General features: G+C 52.6%; 5 protein-coding genes across 5 annotated transcripts; 4 read left to right on the forward strand and 1 right to left on the reverse strand.

Annotated features, from left to right (window-relative positions):
- Positions 1–447: 447 nt before the first annotated feature.
- PV08_04702 (uncharacterized protein) lies at positions 448–1,779 on the forward strand (the record flags this gene model as incomplete). The annotated part of the gene is made up of 2 exons (XM_016379047.1): positions 448–1,250; positions 1,353–1,779. 2 exons carry the CDS (start codon positions 448–450, stop codon positions 1,777–1,779), a joined length of 1,230 nt encoding a protein of 409 aa, XP_016237724.1.
- A 526-nt stretch (positions 1,780–2,305) lies between these two features.
- PV08_04703 (uncharacterized protein) lies at positions 2,306–3,738 on the reverse strand (the record flags this gene model as incomplete). Its single annotated transcript, XM_016379048.1, has 2 exons — positions 2,306–3,353; positions 3,410–3,738. 2 exons carry the CDS (start codon positions 3,736–3,738, stop codon positions 2,306–2,308), a joined length of 1,377 nt encoding a protein of 458 aa, XP_016237725.1.
- A 631-nt stretch (positions 3,739–4,369) lies between these two features.
- On the forward strand, positions 4,370–5,086 carry PV08_04704 (uncharacterized protein; the record flags this gene model as incomplete). Its single annotated transcript, XM_016379049.1, has 2 exons — positions 4,370–4,604; positions 4,659–5,086. The coding sequence occupies 2 exons, from the start codon at positions 4,370–4,372 to the stop codon at positions 5,084–5,086; spliced, it is 663 nt and encodes a 220-aa protein (XP_016237726.1).
- Positions 5,087–11,599: 6,513 nt separating this feature from the next.
- PV08_04705 (uncharacterized protein) lies at positions 11,600–13,444 on the forward strand (the record flags this gene model as incomplete). Its single annotated transcript, XM_016379050.1, has 1 exon — positions 11,600–13,444. One exon carries the CDS (start codon positions 11,600–11,602, stop codon positions 13,442–13,444), a length of 1,845 nt encoding a protein of 614 aa, XP_016237727.1.
- Positions 13,445–14,405: 961 nt separating this feature from the next.
- On the forward strand, positions 14,406–16,130 carry PV08_04706 (uncharacterized protein; the record flags this gene model as incomplete). Its single annotated transcript, XM_016379051.1, has 1 exon — positions 14,406–16,130. The coding sequence occupies one exon, from the start codon at positions 14,406–14,408 to the stop codon at positions 16,128–16,130; it is 1,725 nt and encodes a 574-aa protein (XP_016237728.1).
- Between the last annotated feature and the right edge of the window lie 34 nt (positions 16,131–16,164).

Here is a 16,164-nt window from a genome sequence, read left to right on the forward strand (position 1 = left end):
CGTGTTTCATCCCCCTTGACTGTAGATAGCAGAATGAGCTCCTCAACCGTCAAACTCACAATGTTGGCAAATTCACTTCACTGCATCGACATTCACCTCGGTCGAGCTTGAGCGCACATCGCGACGTGTGCTCTGCCACTCATTTTTTTCCTCTCTTGGTCTCTCATTAAACAATTCCTCTAGCTGTCGCAGCTGAGCCGCGACACACGCCCACGCTCATTTGCAGTCTAAGCTCCCATCCCAAGTTTCCTAACCACGCAAGAACATCGCACGGTCATTGCATTGACCACAGGCAGAGACCCGGAGTCAGCCACCTTCATATTCCTCATTCCCACAAGGTATTATCTTTTCCTCACAAGCATTGACTGCTGGTTTTGACTTGCGACAGTCTCAGAACGCCCTTCGCACAAGATTTAGAAACATAGACAATCAGAGCCCACCGCGACCATGCTTCTATCCAAGACAGTACAGCTAACTGTCCTCGCACTCCTCTCCTCGGCCTGCGCTCAGACATACACATCATGCGATCCCACGAAAAAGGAGTGCCCGCCCGACACGGCCCTCGGCGTGAGCAATTACACAATCGACTTCCAAAAGAGCATCATGACTGATCGCGTCTGGAACTGGACAGCCGGATCGGCCGATTATGGCGACCAGGGTGCAGAATTCACCATCAACAAGCGGGGCGACGCACCTACTGTGCAGACCAACTTTTACATCTTCTTTGGACAGGTTGAGGTCTGGCTCAAGGCCGCACCCGGCAGGGGCATTGTCTCCTCGATCGTCCTGGAATCCGACGACCTAGACGAGGTGGATTGGGAGTGGATCGGCCCAAACAATACATATGTGCAAAGCAACTACTTCGGCAAGGGCAACACAACCTCGTACGACCGTGCCGCTATCCACGAAGTTGACGACGCTCAAGGCAAATTCCACAACTACACGGTCGACTGGACACCTGAGAAGTTGGAGTGGTTCATTGACGGCCAATCCGTCCGTGTCTTGAACTATGCCGACGCCAATGGCGGGCACAACTTCCCCCAGACTCCCTGCAACGTCAGACTGGGTATCTGGGCCGGCGGTGACCCCAAGAATAATCAGTACACCATTGACTGGGCCGGTGGTGAGACAGACTACTCCGACAGCTACACCATGGCCGTCCAATCTGTCCGGGTCAGCGACGCCAGCACGGGCACACAGTACGTGTACACTGATAGATCCGGCAGTTGGCAAAGCATCAAAGCACTCAAGTACGTATCACTCACCACTTCTCATCTCTTCAAGGCGCTTCTATGGTTTATGGTCCAAGGTCTACGTTTTACTAACACTCCCCCCCTTTTTTTGCGCCATAGTGTTACGAAACCCCTCAAACTCGACGGCGAAAACTCCGACTCGACCAGTAAAACCATCAAGCAAAAGTGGGACGGCCTGACCTCGACGCAAAAGTACATCATTGGCGGCGTTGTGGGTGGCGTCGCCCTCATCCTCATCGCCCTCTATGCGTGGTTCTGCGTCCGCCAACGCCGCGCCGGCAAGCACGAGAAACTGATCGAGGATGCCAAGTACGAGAAGAACGTGTCCGAGGTCATGGCCTACCGCTCCGAAATGGCCCGATCGCGTAACGAGAAGTCACAGGTCCAGGTCCACGTTTCGCCGGTGATGAACAACGGCAACGGTTTCGGACCCACGCTGCACCACCAGCAGAGTCAGCCCATGATGGCTGCCATGCGCAGTCCCTCGCCGGGATACGGATACGGAAGAGGCTATCAGAAGTTCTGAGTGCTGATATCGCACACTTGTCTCCTCTGTCAGTCCTGATTCCTTTTCATCGTTGGAAAGGAGTCGGCTAGCGTGGTGTCCGTTCCACCTAATCCATCTCAGACTTGTCTTGTTTATACCCCGAAAGATCAGTTTCAGGATCAAGAACAAGGATAATTAGCGGATATGAGGGCGCTTCTTGATCATTATTGTACATTAAAGCAGGCCATTACGTTGAATTGAATTGAATTCATTATGTGTTGTCTTTGCTGATCTGATGAATCTCATCATGACCCAAGCAAGACTTGTGACTCTGAAAATGGGACTGGACTGGTTCCGTAATACCCAAGTCGAAGTCTAATGTACAGATAGTCTTGTGCTATTCTGTAATGTCCTGATTCGTTTCCTTTTCGCGCTCTGTACAAACAAAGATCATTCCGTATTCTCTCGTCTTAATTCAGCCCACCAATGCGCCACAAAACACCATGCTAACGTGACCCGAACCGAGGATTGGAACCAAGGTGGTGCCCGTGACGAATGACATCACTTAGAAGATGCCAGCTCTCTTGAGACTCTCCTCAACCATCGCCGCAGTGGCCTCTGCATCAGGGTGCTCCTTGCCGTCTTTCGCCTTGTGTGTCCAGCGTGGAAGAATGTGACTGATCTTGCTCTTGAGTCCGTGTCCGCCTGGTGCAGCTGCAGCGCTGGGGGCACCTGCTTCGGCCTCGGCTTCAGAAACTTTGGCCTCACCCTTGTCGTCGGACGCCTTAACCGCACCTTTGACGACCTCAGCACCAGCGACCGGTTTCTTCTTCTTGATATCAATGAGCTTGACTTCTCCCGGTTTGACCCAGCGAGGGGGCGCCATTGGCTTGGGAGACTTGACAGCCACGGAGGAACGCATCTCTTGAGGAAGGTAGAAGCCAGCATCGAGGCAGCCACTCTTGAATGTGATCTCTCGGAACTTCTTTGGGTTGAACCAGCGGTAGAACGGGCCGGCATCGACGACAAAGTTCATCAAGGTAAGGTGGGTGACTGGAAGGAAGCGCACGTTCTCGATAGGGAGGATCTTGTAGACATCGAGTTGGCTTGCTTTGATGGCTTGTTGGTCAAGATACTCTCCGTCTCCAAACTCTTCATGCAACACGCCCTTGCCGTGAGCGCCGATGTATTCGATCGGACTCTTGGGGTCGCCACGAGCGTTGTAGGTCCAATTCGCGTCGATTTCGGGGTACTTGTGCGCAATGTCTTCACTGAAGAGCGGTTCCAAGGCCATCTCAAGATGCAGTACGGTCAGGTTCTTGTTTGCCCAGCAGATGCCCCAGATGATTGGTTGATAGGAGCGCATCATGCCGTTGAGTTGGAGGTAATGAAGATTGCGGAAGGTCTTGAGAGGTTCGAGGTCTTTGAACGGAAAGACGCCCTTGGTGTCGCCATCTGCAGTCGCTTCCTCCTCGTCCTCTTGGTCCGCAAGGTCCTCGAGTTTGATCGGCCAGAAGAGGTCAAGGTTAAGAACGTGGCGGCTGTTGTCGATTTGCTTCCAGAGATGAGGACGGAAGTTGGGAATGGGCTTGCTAATGCCACCCAAGTCGGCGCTAGGATCAATTCGTGAGTCCATGGTTGGCTTGGAAAGGTGAGAGAAATGGCATACCTCAAAACATTGGGATCGGGCTCAAATTGGAAGTCAAAGGCAGCAAGTGCACTTGCATTGACTGCATCTTGACCAGCTTCGGCTGGCTTTCCTGCTTTGCTTTCAGCTGGACTGGCACGTGTCAAATCCGATGATTCTTTGCCTGGTGAAGTGATAGAGGCATCACCTTGTGCGGCTTGTGCTTGGTCTGCGTCTGGGCCTGGGTTAGATGCACTAGAAGGCTCAACTTGACCACTGTTCACTGCCGGCTCAGTCTTGCCATTGGCAGACCGAAATCGAAAGGGTCTGGAGAAGTTTGGGATGCTCGAAAGACGAGAAAGACGAGGCATCGTGACTCTCCTTGTCAACCGAGACTGCAGCTTCTCTAGAAAGGTTCACTCGCAAAGCGCAATGGTCAACTGGGGATGGAGAGCGTGATAGCGACATGTTGATGCGATCAACTTTACAGAAGTTCATGAGAAGTCTTTTGACGAGCGCTGCGAAGCGTTCTACCACCAACGGCAGAAACTGCGCAAGAAGGAGTTGTCTCTTCTTGCTCGTCATTGTGTATGCCTTGTTCCAGTGGCTTTCTACTCCCGTCAACGTTTACAGTCCGCTGCAGGTTGAAGCACAGATCCAGGAAGCCATCGTCGCTCATAGCGGCTTTGTAGGAGGAGACACAACACAGTTACAAGGACATTTTCCTGAGTTTGCCCAGGCGGCCCTTGGAAGGGCTTGATCCCGTGCGAGAACATGAACCACAAAGCAGCATACTAAAACGTTGGCATGAAGTTCAGGGAACAAAGCTGCCATTCGATTATCTAATCTCTTGGCCGATTTGGGGTCGGTGCATACGGCCTAATGACGCGCTTATAACCTTCGGCACCACTTGTACCATTTCCGAGGATCAATTCTCTATTAAGTTGCCTGCGCCTGTCCGTGTCTGTCCAGGAACGCCCACGCAGCGACGTTCGGGATGCAATGGCACCGATACGGCGCTACTTGCGCATAAGCAAGCACTCTGTCCTTGAATGCCGCATATTCCTCGAGAACCCCGCCGATGAATCTAGGTGGCTGCTCCGTGACGGCGATCCTGCCCTCCCACGCGTCCTCCAAGCAGTCGTACCGTATGTTCTGCCAAAGTTGAGGGAAGAGAATGAGAGAGCACGTGGAAAGGGCAAAAAGAAGAAGAGTGTCAAGGATGTTGTGAAACAAGGTTGGACAGCTTGGAATTGTTACTGTATAATACACATTTTCTAATCTGGGGCAGACGATTTTGAGGTTTCCATATTCCTTACGGAAATCAGAACTCGACATTCACTCCTCGTGAAAAACAAGACGTTCAAAGAGCGTTCCCTGCTCCGGGATAATAATGGCGGCAAATTGACAGGCGCTGCTCGAGATGAGGTTGTAATCCAGGATGAAAGCGACGAAGAGAACGTCAGCCTCGCACGGATCCCGCAGGCAGAGGGCCCCGACGAGGAACCTGAGACTGCGACGGCCACGATAGATGACGATGATAAGAAAAAGCTTGGATTCAAGACAACGTACGAGGGATTTAGTATTTGGGGCTGGGTGCTCTGCCTCTTCATCGAGCGTAAGGGTGGCCCAGGAAAGAAATCATCTGGAGTCGAGGCTCAGGCTCTCATGCAAGATTGGATAGCTTCTACGCAAGCACGGGAAGAAGATGACACCTGACAATCTTTCTCTCTTGGTGGTTTGCACCGCAAGCGATGTGAGTCTTGTCACAGCAGCTGAGCGATTGTGAAACAACCTCAATTCAAGCAGTGACAAGAGCAAGTCTGTAACCGAAGCAGTGTTCTGAAATTGGGACCCGGCCTTGCGGAAGTTCAGAAAAATGCCTCGCAGCGTGGAAAGACGTCGGGCGACTAACCATGAGCCCATACGTGGTCGGTTTTGAGGCCATGGCTGGCACAACCCCGGAGTTGACTGCACTTCAGCTCATGCATGAGAATGGAGGAATCGCCCAGACAGATTCGACACAAGCTGCATCGGCAGAAGCGAGATGTGACTTACATCTCAAGTCACTTGTGGTTTTGGGCTCCATCACGAATAACGATCCATTGTGGCGTTGTGTCACGCAATCTCCACGTGGTGGCTGCAAAAAGCAACTCTTTTTCTCCTGAAGCCCTGCATACGACGGATCCCAGCCAGCCTCTTACGGTCAGCCGCCAGAGAAGATCCCACCTCGCTTCGGCGCGCAGCTCCAATGCCATCCCTTCGGAGCCCTTTGTCGTCCATACTACGTACAATTTTCCCTTAGCTGCAGTACCGAGTACGAGTAACCAGATTATCGGTAGGGCAAGTACAAGTAGGGGTGTGTTTAGTGCTTGAATTATTCTGCAGCAGTGTTTCAGAAATGGCCAGATCACCTTATTGTTCTCAGAGCTCCAAAACACTTTTGTCGGCTGCATGTTTCAATCTTAGTGTGACTGCGCAGATCAGAAGGTCGCTCTTCCCACGTTTACAGCGTTGGGCCACGAAGGGTTTCAAGATATCCTGCAGTTGACCTGCGACCACAGGAGATCCAGTTCTGTCCGCGGACCACAAAACGCTTTACGGCCATTAGCACCATGGCTACTACGGAGTATTCTCGTACTGTACGACTTGCGGCGCCTCTAGGAAGCCCACCGTGTACGAGTACTGAACTATAGCTGGTGCGAGATGGCTAGAACTACGGACTACACGTCAAGCTTCGGTTATCGTAACTCAAAGGAGGAATAAACAAAAAAGGGCGCCGCGCCTTACGAAAATTGCACCCTTCGGCGTTCGGGCCCAGCCTCGCTGTTGGCGTTAGGGTTTCCCAATTTCAACACCTGGGAGGGCAGCGTAGCAATATGCACGATACTAGACACGAACTGGGCAATTTGGCGGAAAGCAATGTAAGATTCGAGAAGCAAACCTTGCAGCGTTTTCCGGGTTGAGCTTTGGCGTACCCCGTACCAAGGCGCCGCCTCCTCTGCTGCTTTTCCTTAGAACTTAATTACAGTAGGAGTTTTAGCACTGCAGTGCGTCTCACATTCTCAGCTGACAAAAGGACCCGAAACTTACGCACAACAATCTGGCTCAGGAGCAGATGGATACATTGCTTCCGCACACCGGCTAAACTTGGTCCTTGGCTCCGTCCGAAGATTAGATACTAGTATGCTGCCCAACTACTCGTACGACGAATAAATCCCCTGGACTTCACAGGGGGGACAGACCAGTAACGACGGCACAGAACCATGACATCAAGCCCAGATGTCAAGGAAAATGGTAAAAGCCGATCACAGAGCGAGAGAAAATATTGCCGACGACGGGCCCTGAGGGTGTAGGCGCTGCCTCGGCTGGCTGTTGACTCAGGGGCAGGTCTGAAACACACCAAGAAGCCCAAAGGCCTAACACTCGTGTTGTAGTATTCATATTATTGGGGGGGTGGCAAACACCCACGCGGTGATCGTTGGGGAATGACACCACGCCCAAAAGATCTTCAGGAACCCGTTGTGGGATCATGCCTGTAGTTGGCTCAGCTACAGATCAGAAAGTTGGAGCCACCGATGAACTGAGCATCTGTGCGTCGATGAAACAGCCGTCTGAGGGGTATATGCGGTAACCGCGTAGCATCAGCATCATCATCATCATCATCATCGACAGCTATTACTCACTCTCCCCGTCCAGTTCAGAACGGAAGTGAGCTGCGTCTTCCAGCGAATCCAAATCATACGAGTCGTGTCAGGGTCAAGGGAAACCCGAAAACTTGGACATTTGACGTATCTTCTCCCTACCAGCATGGAATTTTGCCAACTTCGTGGCCGACGACGCAGAACATCGGTGTGGGTGAACTGGCCAATCCAGCCGCGCGCTTCATGCTCGAAGTGAAACAGATTGCGCGTGACAGTTACTAGCCGACCGGCAAGCAAAATGTCCATCACGGATGTTGGGGGGAATGGAGGTGCGATTCTTAGCAAGAGTCATTGCAACCGACCAGGCATTCCATGCGCGCGCGAATCAGCAGCCTTGGGATAGTCAACGGGGTCGCGAATGCGAGAAGGTGGTGTGGTGGTCACAAGATATTCTACTGTACAACTTACCGAGTCTCGGTTTTGACAGCGCGCGTCCGGCTGCCAGTAGTGAGTGACACTTGCGGCGGTATAGCCAATGGTGAGGACAGATCCGACCGCCGAGGGAACTGAAGCCGGGACGACGGCATGAAAAGAGGATTGATGACAGAGAACAAATCGATCACGAGTTCAACTGCTGACCAAGTGGCTTTGGCTTTTCTAATCCTCACCACCGTTGAAGCGTAGGCGTAGGCGTAGACGTATTCGTACCACGTTCCGCGTCTTGCCAATGCGATGGGTGGGTGGTATCGTTATGCGAGCCCGGCAACTCTCCAGTGCTCGTGGGAGCGTACAGTAGTGTTGCCAAAAATTGCACCGAGTACGGATACTATCCGGCACGTACAATACCGCACTGTAGGGCACTCCGAGAAGCGAATTCTACAACCTTGTCCCCCGTACGAGTTCAGCTTCCTGCCGCCCGGGTGACAGCCGACTCGGGTTGCGTTGTAACTTGTCCTGCTCCCTCTGGGCAGACTGGGTCACCCTTTGCGGCGTGCCAGGCTGGCACCCCTGGAAAACAGCGTCCCCGAAATTTGGGCACAGCAAAATCAATAATAATTCTACTCACCGCTACCCGGGTGGAAAGTAGAGTGGACACAGGGCAAATTCATGAGAAAATAGTCATCTGGACCGGGAGGCTCTAAGCAAGGAACCGCCTGGGATGAGCACAAATAATCTCCTCCTTTTCTCCCTGTGCGCGACCCAGCAACCCCAGGGCACCCGGTCAGCTGGAACCTCCTTTCTCAGCTTTCCTGTGCGTGTGAGGGCGTTAGCGTCTGGCCCATGTTCGGTCGTGGAAACGGCGAGAGCGCTAGGCCATTTGCAAGCCCAGCGGAAACCAGGGTTTGGAGAGAGGGGCCTTTTCAAACAAACCGCATGAGGATTCAGCGGCCATCGTGTCACACACCGCAAGCCTCATTTCAGGACCCACTGGCCCAAGCAGGCTCCAGAAGCTAAAAAATCCTTGCAAGGATGACTGTGGTCGCGTCGTCACCATTTCTGGAACAACCTTCGGCTCTACCGGGGTGAGGCTGCCTGGTATCAGAAAAAATAAATATCTGGAAGGATCCCGCTCACCGAGCAGGTGAAATATTCTTTCTCAACTAATAACCACCAGGCTTTTATCATTTCGACAGACTCCCAGTCACCAGCACTGAATTAATTCCCAAGCCTACCATCCTACCACCCTAGCACCCTTCAGCCTACCACCCAAGCAGTCCGCCAACACGGCTTCATACAGCATCGCCGCCATGCCTGCCGGATCAAAGTATCCTCCTTGCCCAGGCCCTCCTCCCAACCGGCCTCTTCCTGCCATACCCAAGTAAACGTCTCCATGGGCGGGCGATGTCCGACGAGAGCATCATCTTCTCGGTATCCAATCAAACCAGCCTCACACCTCGCAATCCACTAGGACTCAAGCTTCAATGCCTTTCTCCTCATTTTTGGTGTCATGTACAACATGAACCTTGTCCGCAGCACAGCCGAGCGTACAAATCAACGTCTCACGGTCTGGAGGCCACCAACCAGCATACTGCTATCCTGGACAGGATAGTCTAGCCTTGGCCGCATACGCACTAGATGATGTGCTGGCATATCCACCAGTTCAAGCAGAACATTCATACATTCACATGAGCAATGATGGCTGAATTGGCATCGCCAACGTTCCCGGTTCGGAAGAATTTCCCGAGTTTCCTGCTGGACACGGGAGGCGCCTGTCTGCAGATACGAGCACACCATGTTTGACACAATTCCATGCGCCCGAACAACCCTTGCCAACCCTAATAACGGCCAACAACAACAGACCACGACATCCGACGGCTCGTGTTATCGCACGCACGAAGGATTGGTCGCCCTTCTCATTCACCAATTGTATCAACAGTCGTTCAAACCACATGTACCAAAAGTCGATACCCCCCAGCAATATTTCTTTGAGCCATTTGTTCTTGCGGAGGAATGCAGGTCTAGCTCTGCTGATGTGAACTGACCGGTCAACGGTGGCCGGCCAGACATCTTGTTTTGTACACTACTACCCGAGCACGTAATGCGCCCCATGCCTTGATGACGAGCCCGGAGAGGCTGAAGCTAGTATTACTATCTATATACACTGAGACGGACAGGTTCTCTTTTAGCTAGCCACTTGTGATGCTCTGCAGCAGTTAATGGATAATTTCTGTTTCTTGCGAGTAATATGGATTCTAATGGTTCGTTTCTGTGCTCGGACGTTTGTGTGTAGAATGCATCCAATCCAAAAATACCCCTTGCACCGAAATGCCACCGAGGTACAGCGGAAGGATTTATTACTTCTGGGCGGCAAATGTACATTAGTCGGTTTTGATACTCGAGGGAGCCCCTTGCAGGGCGGGTTTGTTTGACTGGCATGATCATCACGGAGTAACTACCTGAGTTGGGGTGTCTTGATTCAGGACGCTGCACATGCTCCGAGACCTTGCAGTAGGAATAAAGCGAGGGGCAGGGGCAGGGGGGGGGGGCGCAGTCAGGACATGGCAATGTCATACGAGTCAGTATCCGTACTCTTCCCCGTCAAAAGGGGGGGCCAGGATCAGGATCAGGATCGGACACGTCGAGCACAAAATGCCAATACGTGATATCTGGACCCGAGATATCCGTAACGGAGGGAGGGGAGGGCGGTTGTTGTTTTGTGATCAACGGTCACTTTTTCAGATACTTTGTGTTAGTGTCTGCTCCGTGGGAGAGTCCGTCGTCTCAACCTTGTTGTACGAGCAGAAGTACTGTACGCACGTGGACTTTGTACGGAGTTGCTACCCAAACGCAGAGTTGAAAAGGCAAGATAGGCACGGAGAACCTAGATTGCTCAAAAATCTTATAATTAGTTACCGTGTTACTTCTCCTGCGGAGGTACATCCGACGACGGTAGCTTTTGACAGGCCATGGATAATCTAGCAAGGAATGGGGGAACGGCCACACCACCGTCAATCGTCCAGGTTGCCTGGATCATGGTTCATAGAGTCACGACCAACGAAATACTTGGGTTCACTCTTGGACGCTCCACGCCATGCCCGCGCCAGCCTGGTCGAGATAACGGCGGACGAACTATTATCCCTACCGCCGTACAGACAATCAAGATATTGCCGCGGAATAGCAACCTTGTGCAGAAGGGCGGCTCATTAGTACCTTGGTAGGTACGCCTTAATGTTGATACCAGAGGTGCTCCGTAGGCATTCTCGTCACCATGCAAGTAGTACTGAGGAGTAGCAGTACGAGTATCCTGCCGTCTTTCCGGTCCTGGGGCCCAGAGTCGAAGAGGTGAGGGATCCCAATGTCACAACTACTCGTACCCACGGAAAAGAGTGAAAAGGACGTCGACATACTCGTACGAGTATGTGGCTTTGCTCGGCCTCAGCAGCCTGAGTCATCAACGCTTCTCCTTACTCCTGCTGCACTCCTTATCATCATCACCCATCTCTGTCTGTCATTTCACGGCGACAATGATCGGACGATTTGGTGGATGAGAGTTGGAACAACTTGGAGCCGCCTGGGGCTCAAGTCAAGCCAGGCACCGAGTTCGATTGGCCTGGCGAGTTTCTGTCCTCCACTCGAGTCTCCGTTGCATGACGGAATGGGCGTTTTAGAGCTCGAACATCATGAACATCATTGCGCGTCCACCCAATTCCCATGGACATGGCATATGCAAATCTACCTTACCTTAGGTAAGTACCGACCCCAGATCTCATGCCCAAAGGTCTGTGCTTTCTCACCGTCATCATCATATCCTCGATACCTTGATCAGGTCTGGCGGAGCACCTGGTACAGGAGACGTCGTACACACACACGTCTTGTCATTCTCGAGGCACTGGCTATCGGACTTTTTCTTGACCTCATTGGCTTTCCTTGTTTTACTTGTCCGCACTCCAAGTCTTGTTTGTGCCAACGCCCTCGTTCGTTCCTTCTTGGTTGCTCTGCGTATGTGTGAGAGAGCGAGACTGTGCCGTTGGGGGTCGCTGTCGAGGCAGGAGTTGGGTTGAAACTGCGGTGGTCTGCGTCTTTTGTCTCTCGTTTTTGGAATACTTCAAGTCGTAATAGACCATCCGAACACGGCGTCTCGTTCACCATGCACCCTCTATATCTGCCACTCGCCGGCGCATCCCTAATCACCCTCGCAGCCGCCCAAAGCACAGTATCTCTGGCCATCACCGCCAAACCCACCGCCGGTGTGTCCAAGGTCATCAGTCCTTCGTTCGCGGGCTTTGGTATCGAGTCCTCCAACCTCTACTCGTTCACAGGAGGAAGTTCAGAAAACCAGCTCACCCGAAATCTGTTGGCGAATCTGGCAAACTACACCGGCACTCCGCCGCATTTGCGCATCGGAGGGAACACGCAAGACTACTTCATCTACGACCAGTCTCAGAATGACTATATCTGCGAGCACAACCCTAACCCCGTCGGCCAGGGAAATTATCCTTCCGACATGCTCATTATCGGACCCCGGTACTTCGAGGTCATCAACCGGTTTCCCAGCAATACCCCCATCACCTTCGGCCTAAACCTGGCGTACGAGGAGTCGGACTATATCGACCGGATAACAACCATGGCCTCAGAAGCTATCAAAGGATTGAACAATGTCAACTTGGTGTCTTTTGAAATTGGCAATGAGCCTGATCTGTACCTCCAGAATGGTTTTCGAACCGGTAACTGGGGTGGCCAAGTCTATACCCAGCAGTGGTTGGACCGAGCAAGTGCCGTCTGGGAACAAGTACTCCGGCCGAACAATCTTCCCAGTAGCTTCTTTGAGCCGGGTACCACTGCCTCGACCATTGGCACTTCCTTTATGATTGAGGACCTGGACCAATTTGGCATCACTGTCCAAGCCAATAACTCCGACAAGCCTTACGTCGCCAGCTGGAATCAGCACGACTATTACTACTATATTGGCGTCTCGACCTATCCACTGACACAGTACGACTTCATGACGCTTTCCACCACCAATGATCAGTTTGCCGCCTGGGTCTCTCAGATACAGCAAGCCTTTGACACAGACTACCCATATGCCCTGCGTGAAATGGGTGTTGTCGGGCCCATTGGAATGGACGGCATCACAAACACTTTCGGAGCGTCTCTATGGACGTTGAATTTCCTTCTGTATGCAGCCACCCTCAATATCTCTTCGGTTCAGCTGCACATGACCGACAATAGTAACGCTAGTGCCTGGCAACCGGTTGAGTTTTACGGGAACCAGCCGTTTGTGCGACCTAATTACTATGGTGCGGCTGCTTTTGATCTTGCCATCGGACCCGGTTGCCAGGCTCAGGTTGGCGGCTTCATCTTTCATGATGCACCGGCGGTGTATGCAGGTCGGATTGCTGCATATTCAATTTACCAGGACAGCAGCCTGGCGACGATTGTTCTGATCAATTCCAACCCGGCCAACGTCTCATCAACCGATAAGCCGACCTTGACCTTTGAGCTGTCGCTGCCAACTGAGTTTGCTGGCCAAGACCTTTACCTCTCTTATCTAACCAACGCCGGCGCTGACGCGAAGCACGGTACTACGTTTGCTGGCGTCAGCTACGAAGAGAATGGTGACGGTACGGCTTCTCGGGTCAATGATACCATCCCGAAAGTCACTATTGGAGACGATGGCAGTGTTTCAGTACCCGTTCGCGATACACAGGCGGTGGTAGCCAATATTGGAGCAGCACTGGCTCAAAGGAGTTCGAATGCGAGCGCTTGCGCTGCCCTTGCGTCCAGTTCTCCAGATGCTAGTCCTGTCACAAGTGCGGTGGGAACCAGCACTGCTTTTAGCACATCATCATCATCTACTCATACTAATGCCGCATCTCGCACCGGCAGCACCGCACGAGCAAGCAATACTAATGGCGTGAGCGGACTCTCTACAATGATTTTAGGTATCATTGCATCGGCATTTTTGAGCGGGTTTTATTTGCTCTTGATATGAAATGGGATCGAAGTTCTCAGACGCTGAAAACATCTGATGGGACGGGGTTGTCCGGCCTTGGGTGTCTCAGGATCATGATAGAAGAATGGTGCTTTTTGTTCGATTTGGAGTTGGCCACAGGTTACTGGAATATTGATGAAGTTTGGTCTGTCATGAAAGCAATGCAAGTTGAAGGGATTGTGGCAGCACAGAAGCAACTGGAAAGTTAATAAAGGTGGACTCCAAAGAATCGCGTTAGACTATCTAGATTATCTAGACTTTGCACAGCCTACCTACAGCTCCCCAGCCAGCTTGGCTGGCTACCGGTAATGAGTAATGAGATTGCGTTGCTGATGGCTTTGTGCATTCTTTGTGAAAGTTATTCATGAAGCCCCTGGCCAGCGCCTGTTCACCTCTATATCGTACTTGGACCTCCGCAATCGGCCTCGCACTGGTCTTCACATGGATCTTGACCCATGACGCCAAGCTGCAGCTCCAAAGTGCTGGGTTGGCAATCGTTAGGGACGCATACGAATTACTGTAGGCGGTTAGTTGTTCGTCTAGCAACCTAGTGGACCCGGAAGATGCACCGCTAACAATCGTTCATTCGCTCTGGGAAGCCTAACTTAAGTGCTGGTAAGCCTACTAATGAGTTAGCCTACTGCTGCCCCCGCCCAGAAAGCCCGCCGAAGCTGCGATTCCTTCTATCTCTCCTCAGCACCCTCCAACAAAACCAAAAAGGTATGCACAGTGCATCTCACGTCTAATTAAAAGTCCCTCGCCTTTACAACACACCGACCTTGTGGCTTCCATATCCACCCTGCCGAGATGATCCGCCTGCTGCGAGACTTGGGCTGATCCAGCCTCGATAATTTGTTACGTCTCTTTTCTCGACGTGCAGCAGCAAAGCACCGTTCACCATCCACCAACTGACAAACTCACTCCCTGACGAAAACCCTGATCCTCGCCTACGTCGGCCAGGATGGACATGGCCAGCACCCCCCAGAGGGACTATCGGCTGGGTGGCCTTTCGTATTTCGTGCCTCTCAACGAAGAGTCTCCTGGCGCCGTGTCGACACGCGGCCAACATCTACCTCTCCTCATACAGAACCGTTCCAGTACTTCTCTCTTTACTCTGCCCAAACGCGGCCGCCAACCTCACCTCCGTCGCGGTTCCATTGGAAGTCACCACTCGACCGAAGATGAAGACCACCTGGACGATCCGGAGCCCCTGCGCAAACGTCGATCGACGCAGTCTCCGATGGAGATCGATGCAAGGAGGATGAGTTTAGGACCCGAGATTCTAAACACACCTCAAATGCGGAGCATGCGCTTGATCGGCCAGTCCAACCCCAGATATCATTGGCAGAGATACTACAAGACCGAGGAAGAGCTGGCAAAGATGAAGAAGCCTCTTCGGAAATACTACGAGCGCAACAACTTCCTGGTAGCCCAGTACCTGTATATTGACCGGCTCCTGGACTCGAGTCTTCCGCACGACTTGATCCAAGAATACCACCATGGACCAAACGGCGCCGCGCAAAAGACGAACATGAAGACCATCTCGGAGGAACGAGAGTCGGGCAGTACGACTTCTATGGCAGCATTAGTATCAGCTTCACCTAATGGCGTTGCGGATGAGGGTTCCTCACCTACGGAGACCAGGCTCAAGCGGACGCCCAAGAATCTGTACAAGCTACCCGACACCACCATCACCAACAATAACAACGAAACGACGCCATTGCTCGCCGACGAAGAACAGGGTTATGGAGAGTTCCCCGACATCAACCTAGAAGATCTAGATGACAACGTGGACCTCGATGACCCAGTCGTCACCGTCGCAATCTACCTCAATCTTGTGGCGAACATCATCCTGTTGGTCGGCAAAATTGCAGTCATCGTTCTCACTTCGTCACTTTCGGTGCTCGCCTCTCTCGTCGACGCGGCTCTCGACTTTCTATCTACGGCCATTGTCTGGTCGACGACGAAGCTCATCTCCCAACAAGACCAGTACGCGTACCCGATTGGCCGACGACGCCTGGAGCCCGTCGGGGTGCTTGTCTTCAGCATCATCATGATCACGTCCTTTTTCCAGGTCAGCCTTGAGTGTTTCAACCGACTGATATCGGGCGACCACTCTGTCGTCGAGCTGGGCATACCGGCCATCTCAATCATGCTCGGGACCGTGGCGGTCAAAGGATTCTGCTGGTTCTATTGCCGCCTCGTGCGCAACTCTTCGGTGCAGGCGCTCGCGCAGGATGCCGCGACCGACGTCGTGTTCAACACGTTCAGCATCATTTTCCCCCTCGTCGGGTTTTACGCTCAGGTCTGGTGGCTCGACGCGCTGGGCGGTCTGCTGTTGTCGGTGTACGTCATTATCAACTGGAGCAAGACCAGCAGCGAGCACGTGCGGAACCTCTGCGGCGCCGCGGCGACGGCGGACCAACGCAACATTCTGTTGTACCTGACGATGCGGTTCGCCAAGACGATCCGTTACATCCAGGGCCTGCAGGCTTACCATGCGGGTGACAAGTTGAACGTCGAGGTTGACATCGTGTTGGACGAGCATATGAGTCTCCGCGACACGCACGACCTCAGCGAGAGCCTGCAGTACGTGTTGGAGAGTGTGCCAATGGTTGACCGAGCGTTTGTGCATGCCGATTACGCCAGGCAGAATTTGCCCAGCCATATGAATCAACAGAGTTAGCTTTTTGTGAGTTTGGGTTGGGATGGGTTGGGTC

The sequence above is a fragment of the Exophiala spinifera genome (assembly GCF_000836115.1).
Source record: "Exophiala spinifera strain CBS 89968 unplaced genomic scaffold supercont1.3, whole genome shotgun sequence".
Classification (NCBI taxonomy): Eukaryota; Fungi; Ascomycota; class Eurotiomycetes; order Chaetothyriales; family Herpotrichiellaceae; genus Exophiala; species Exophiala spinifera.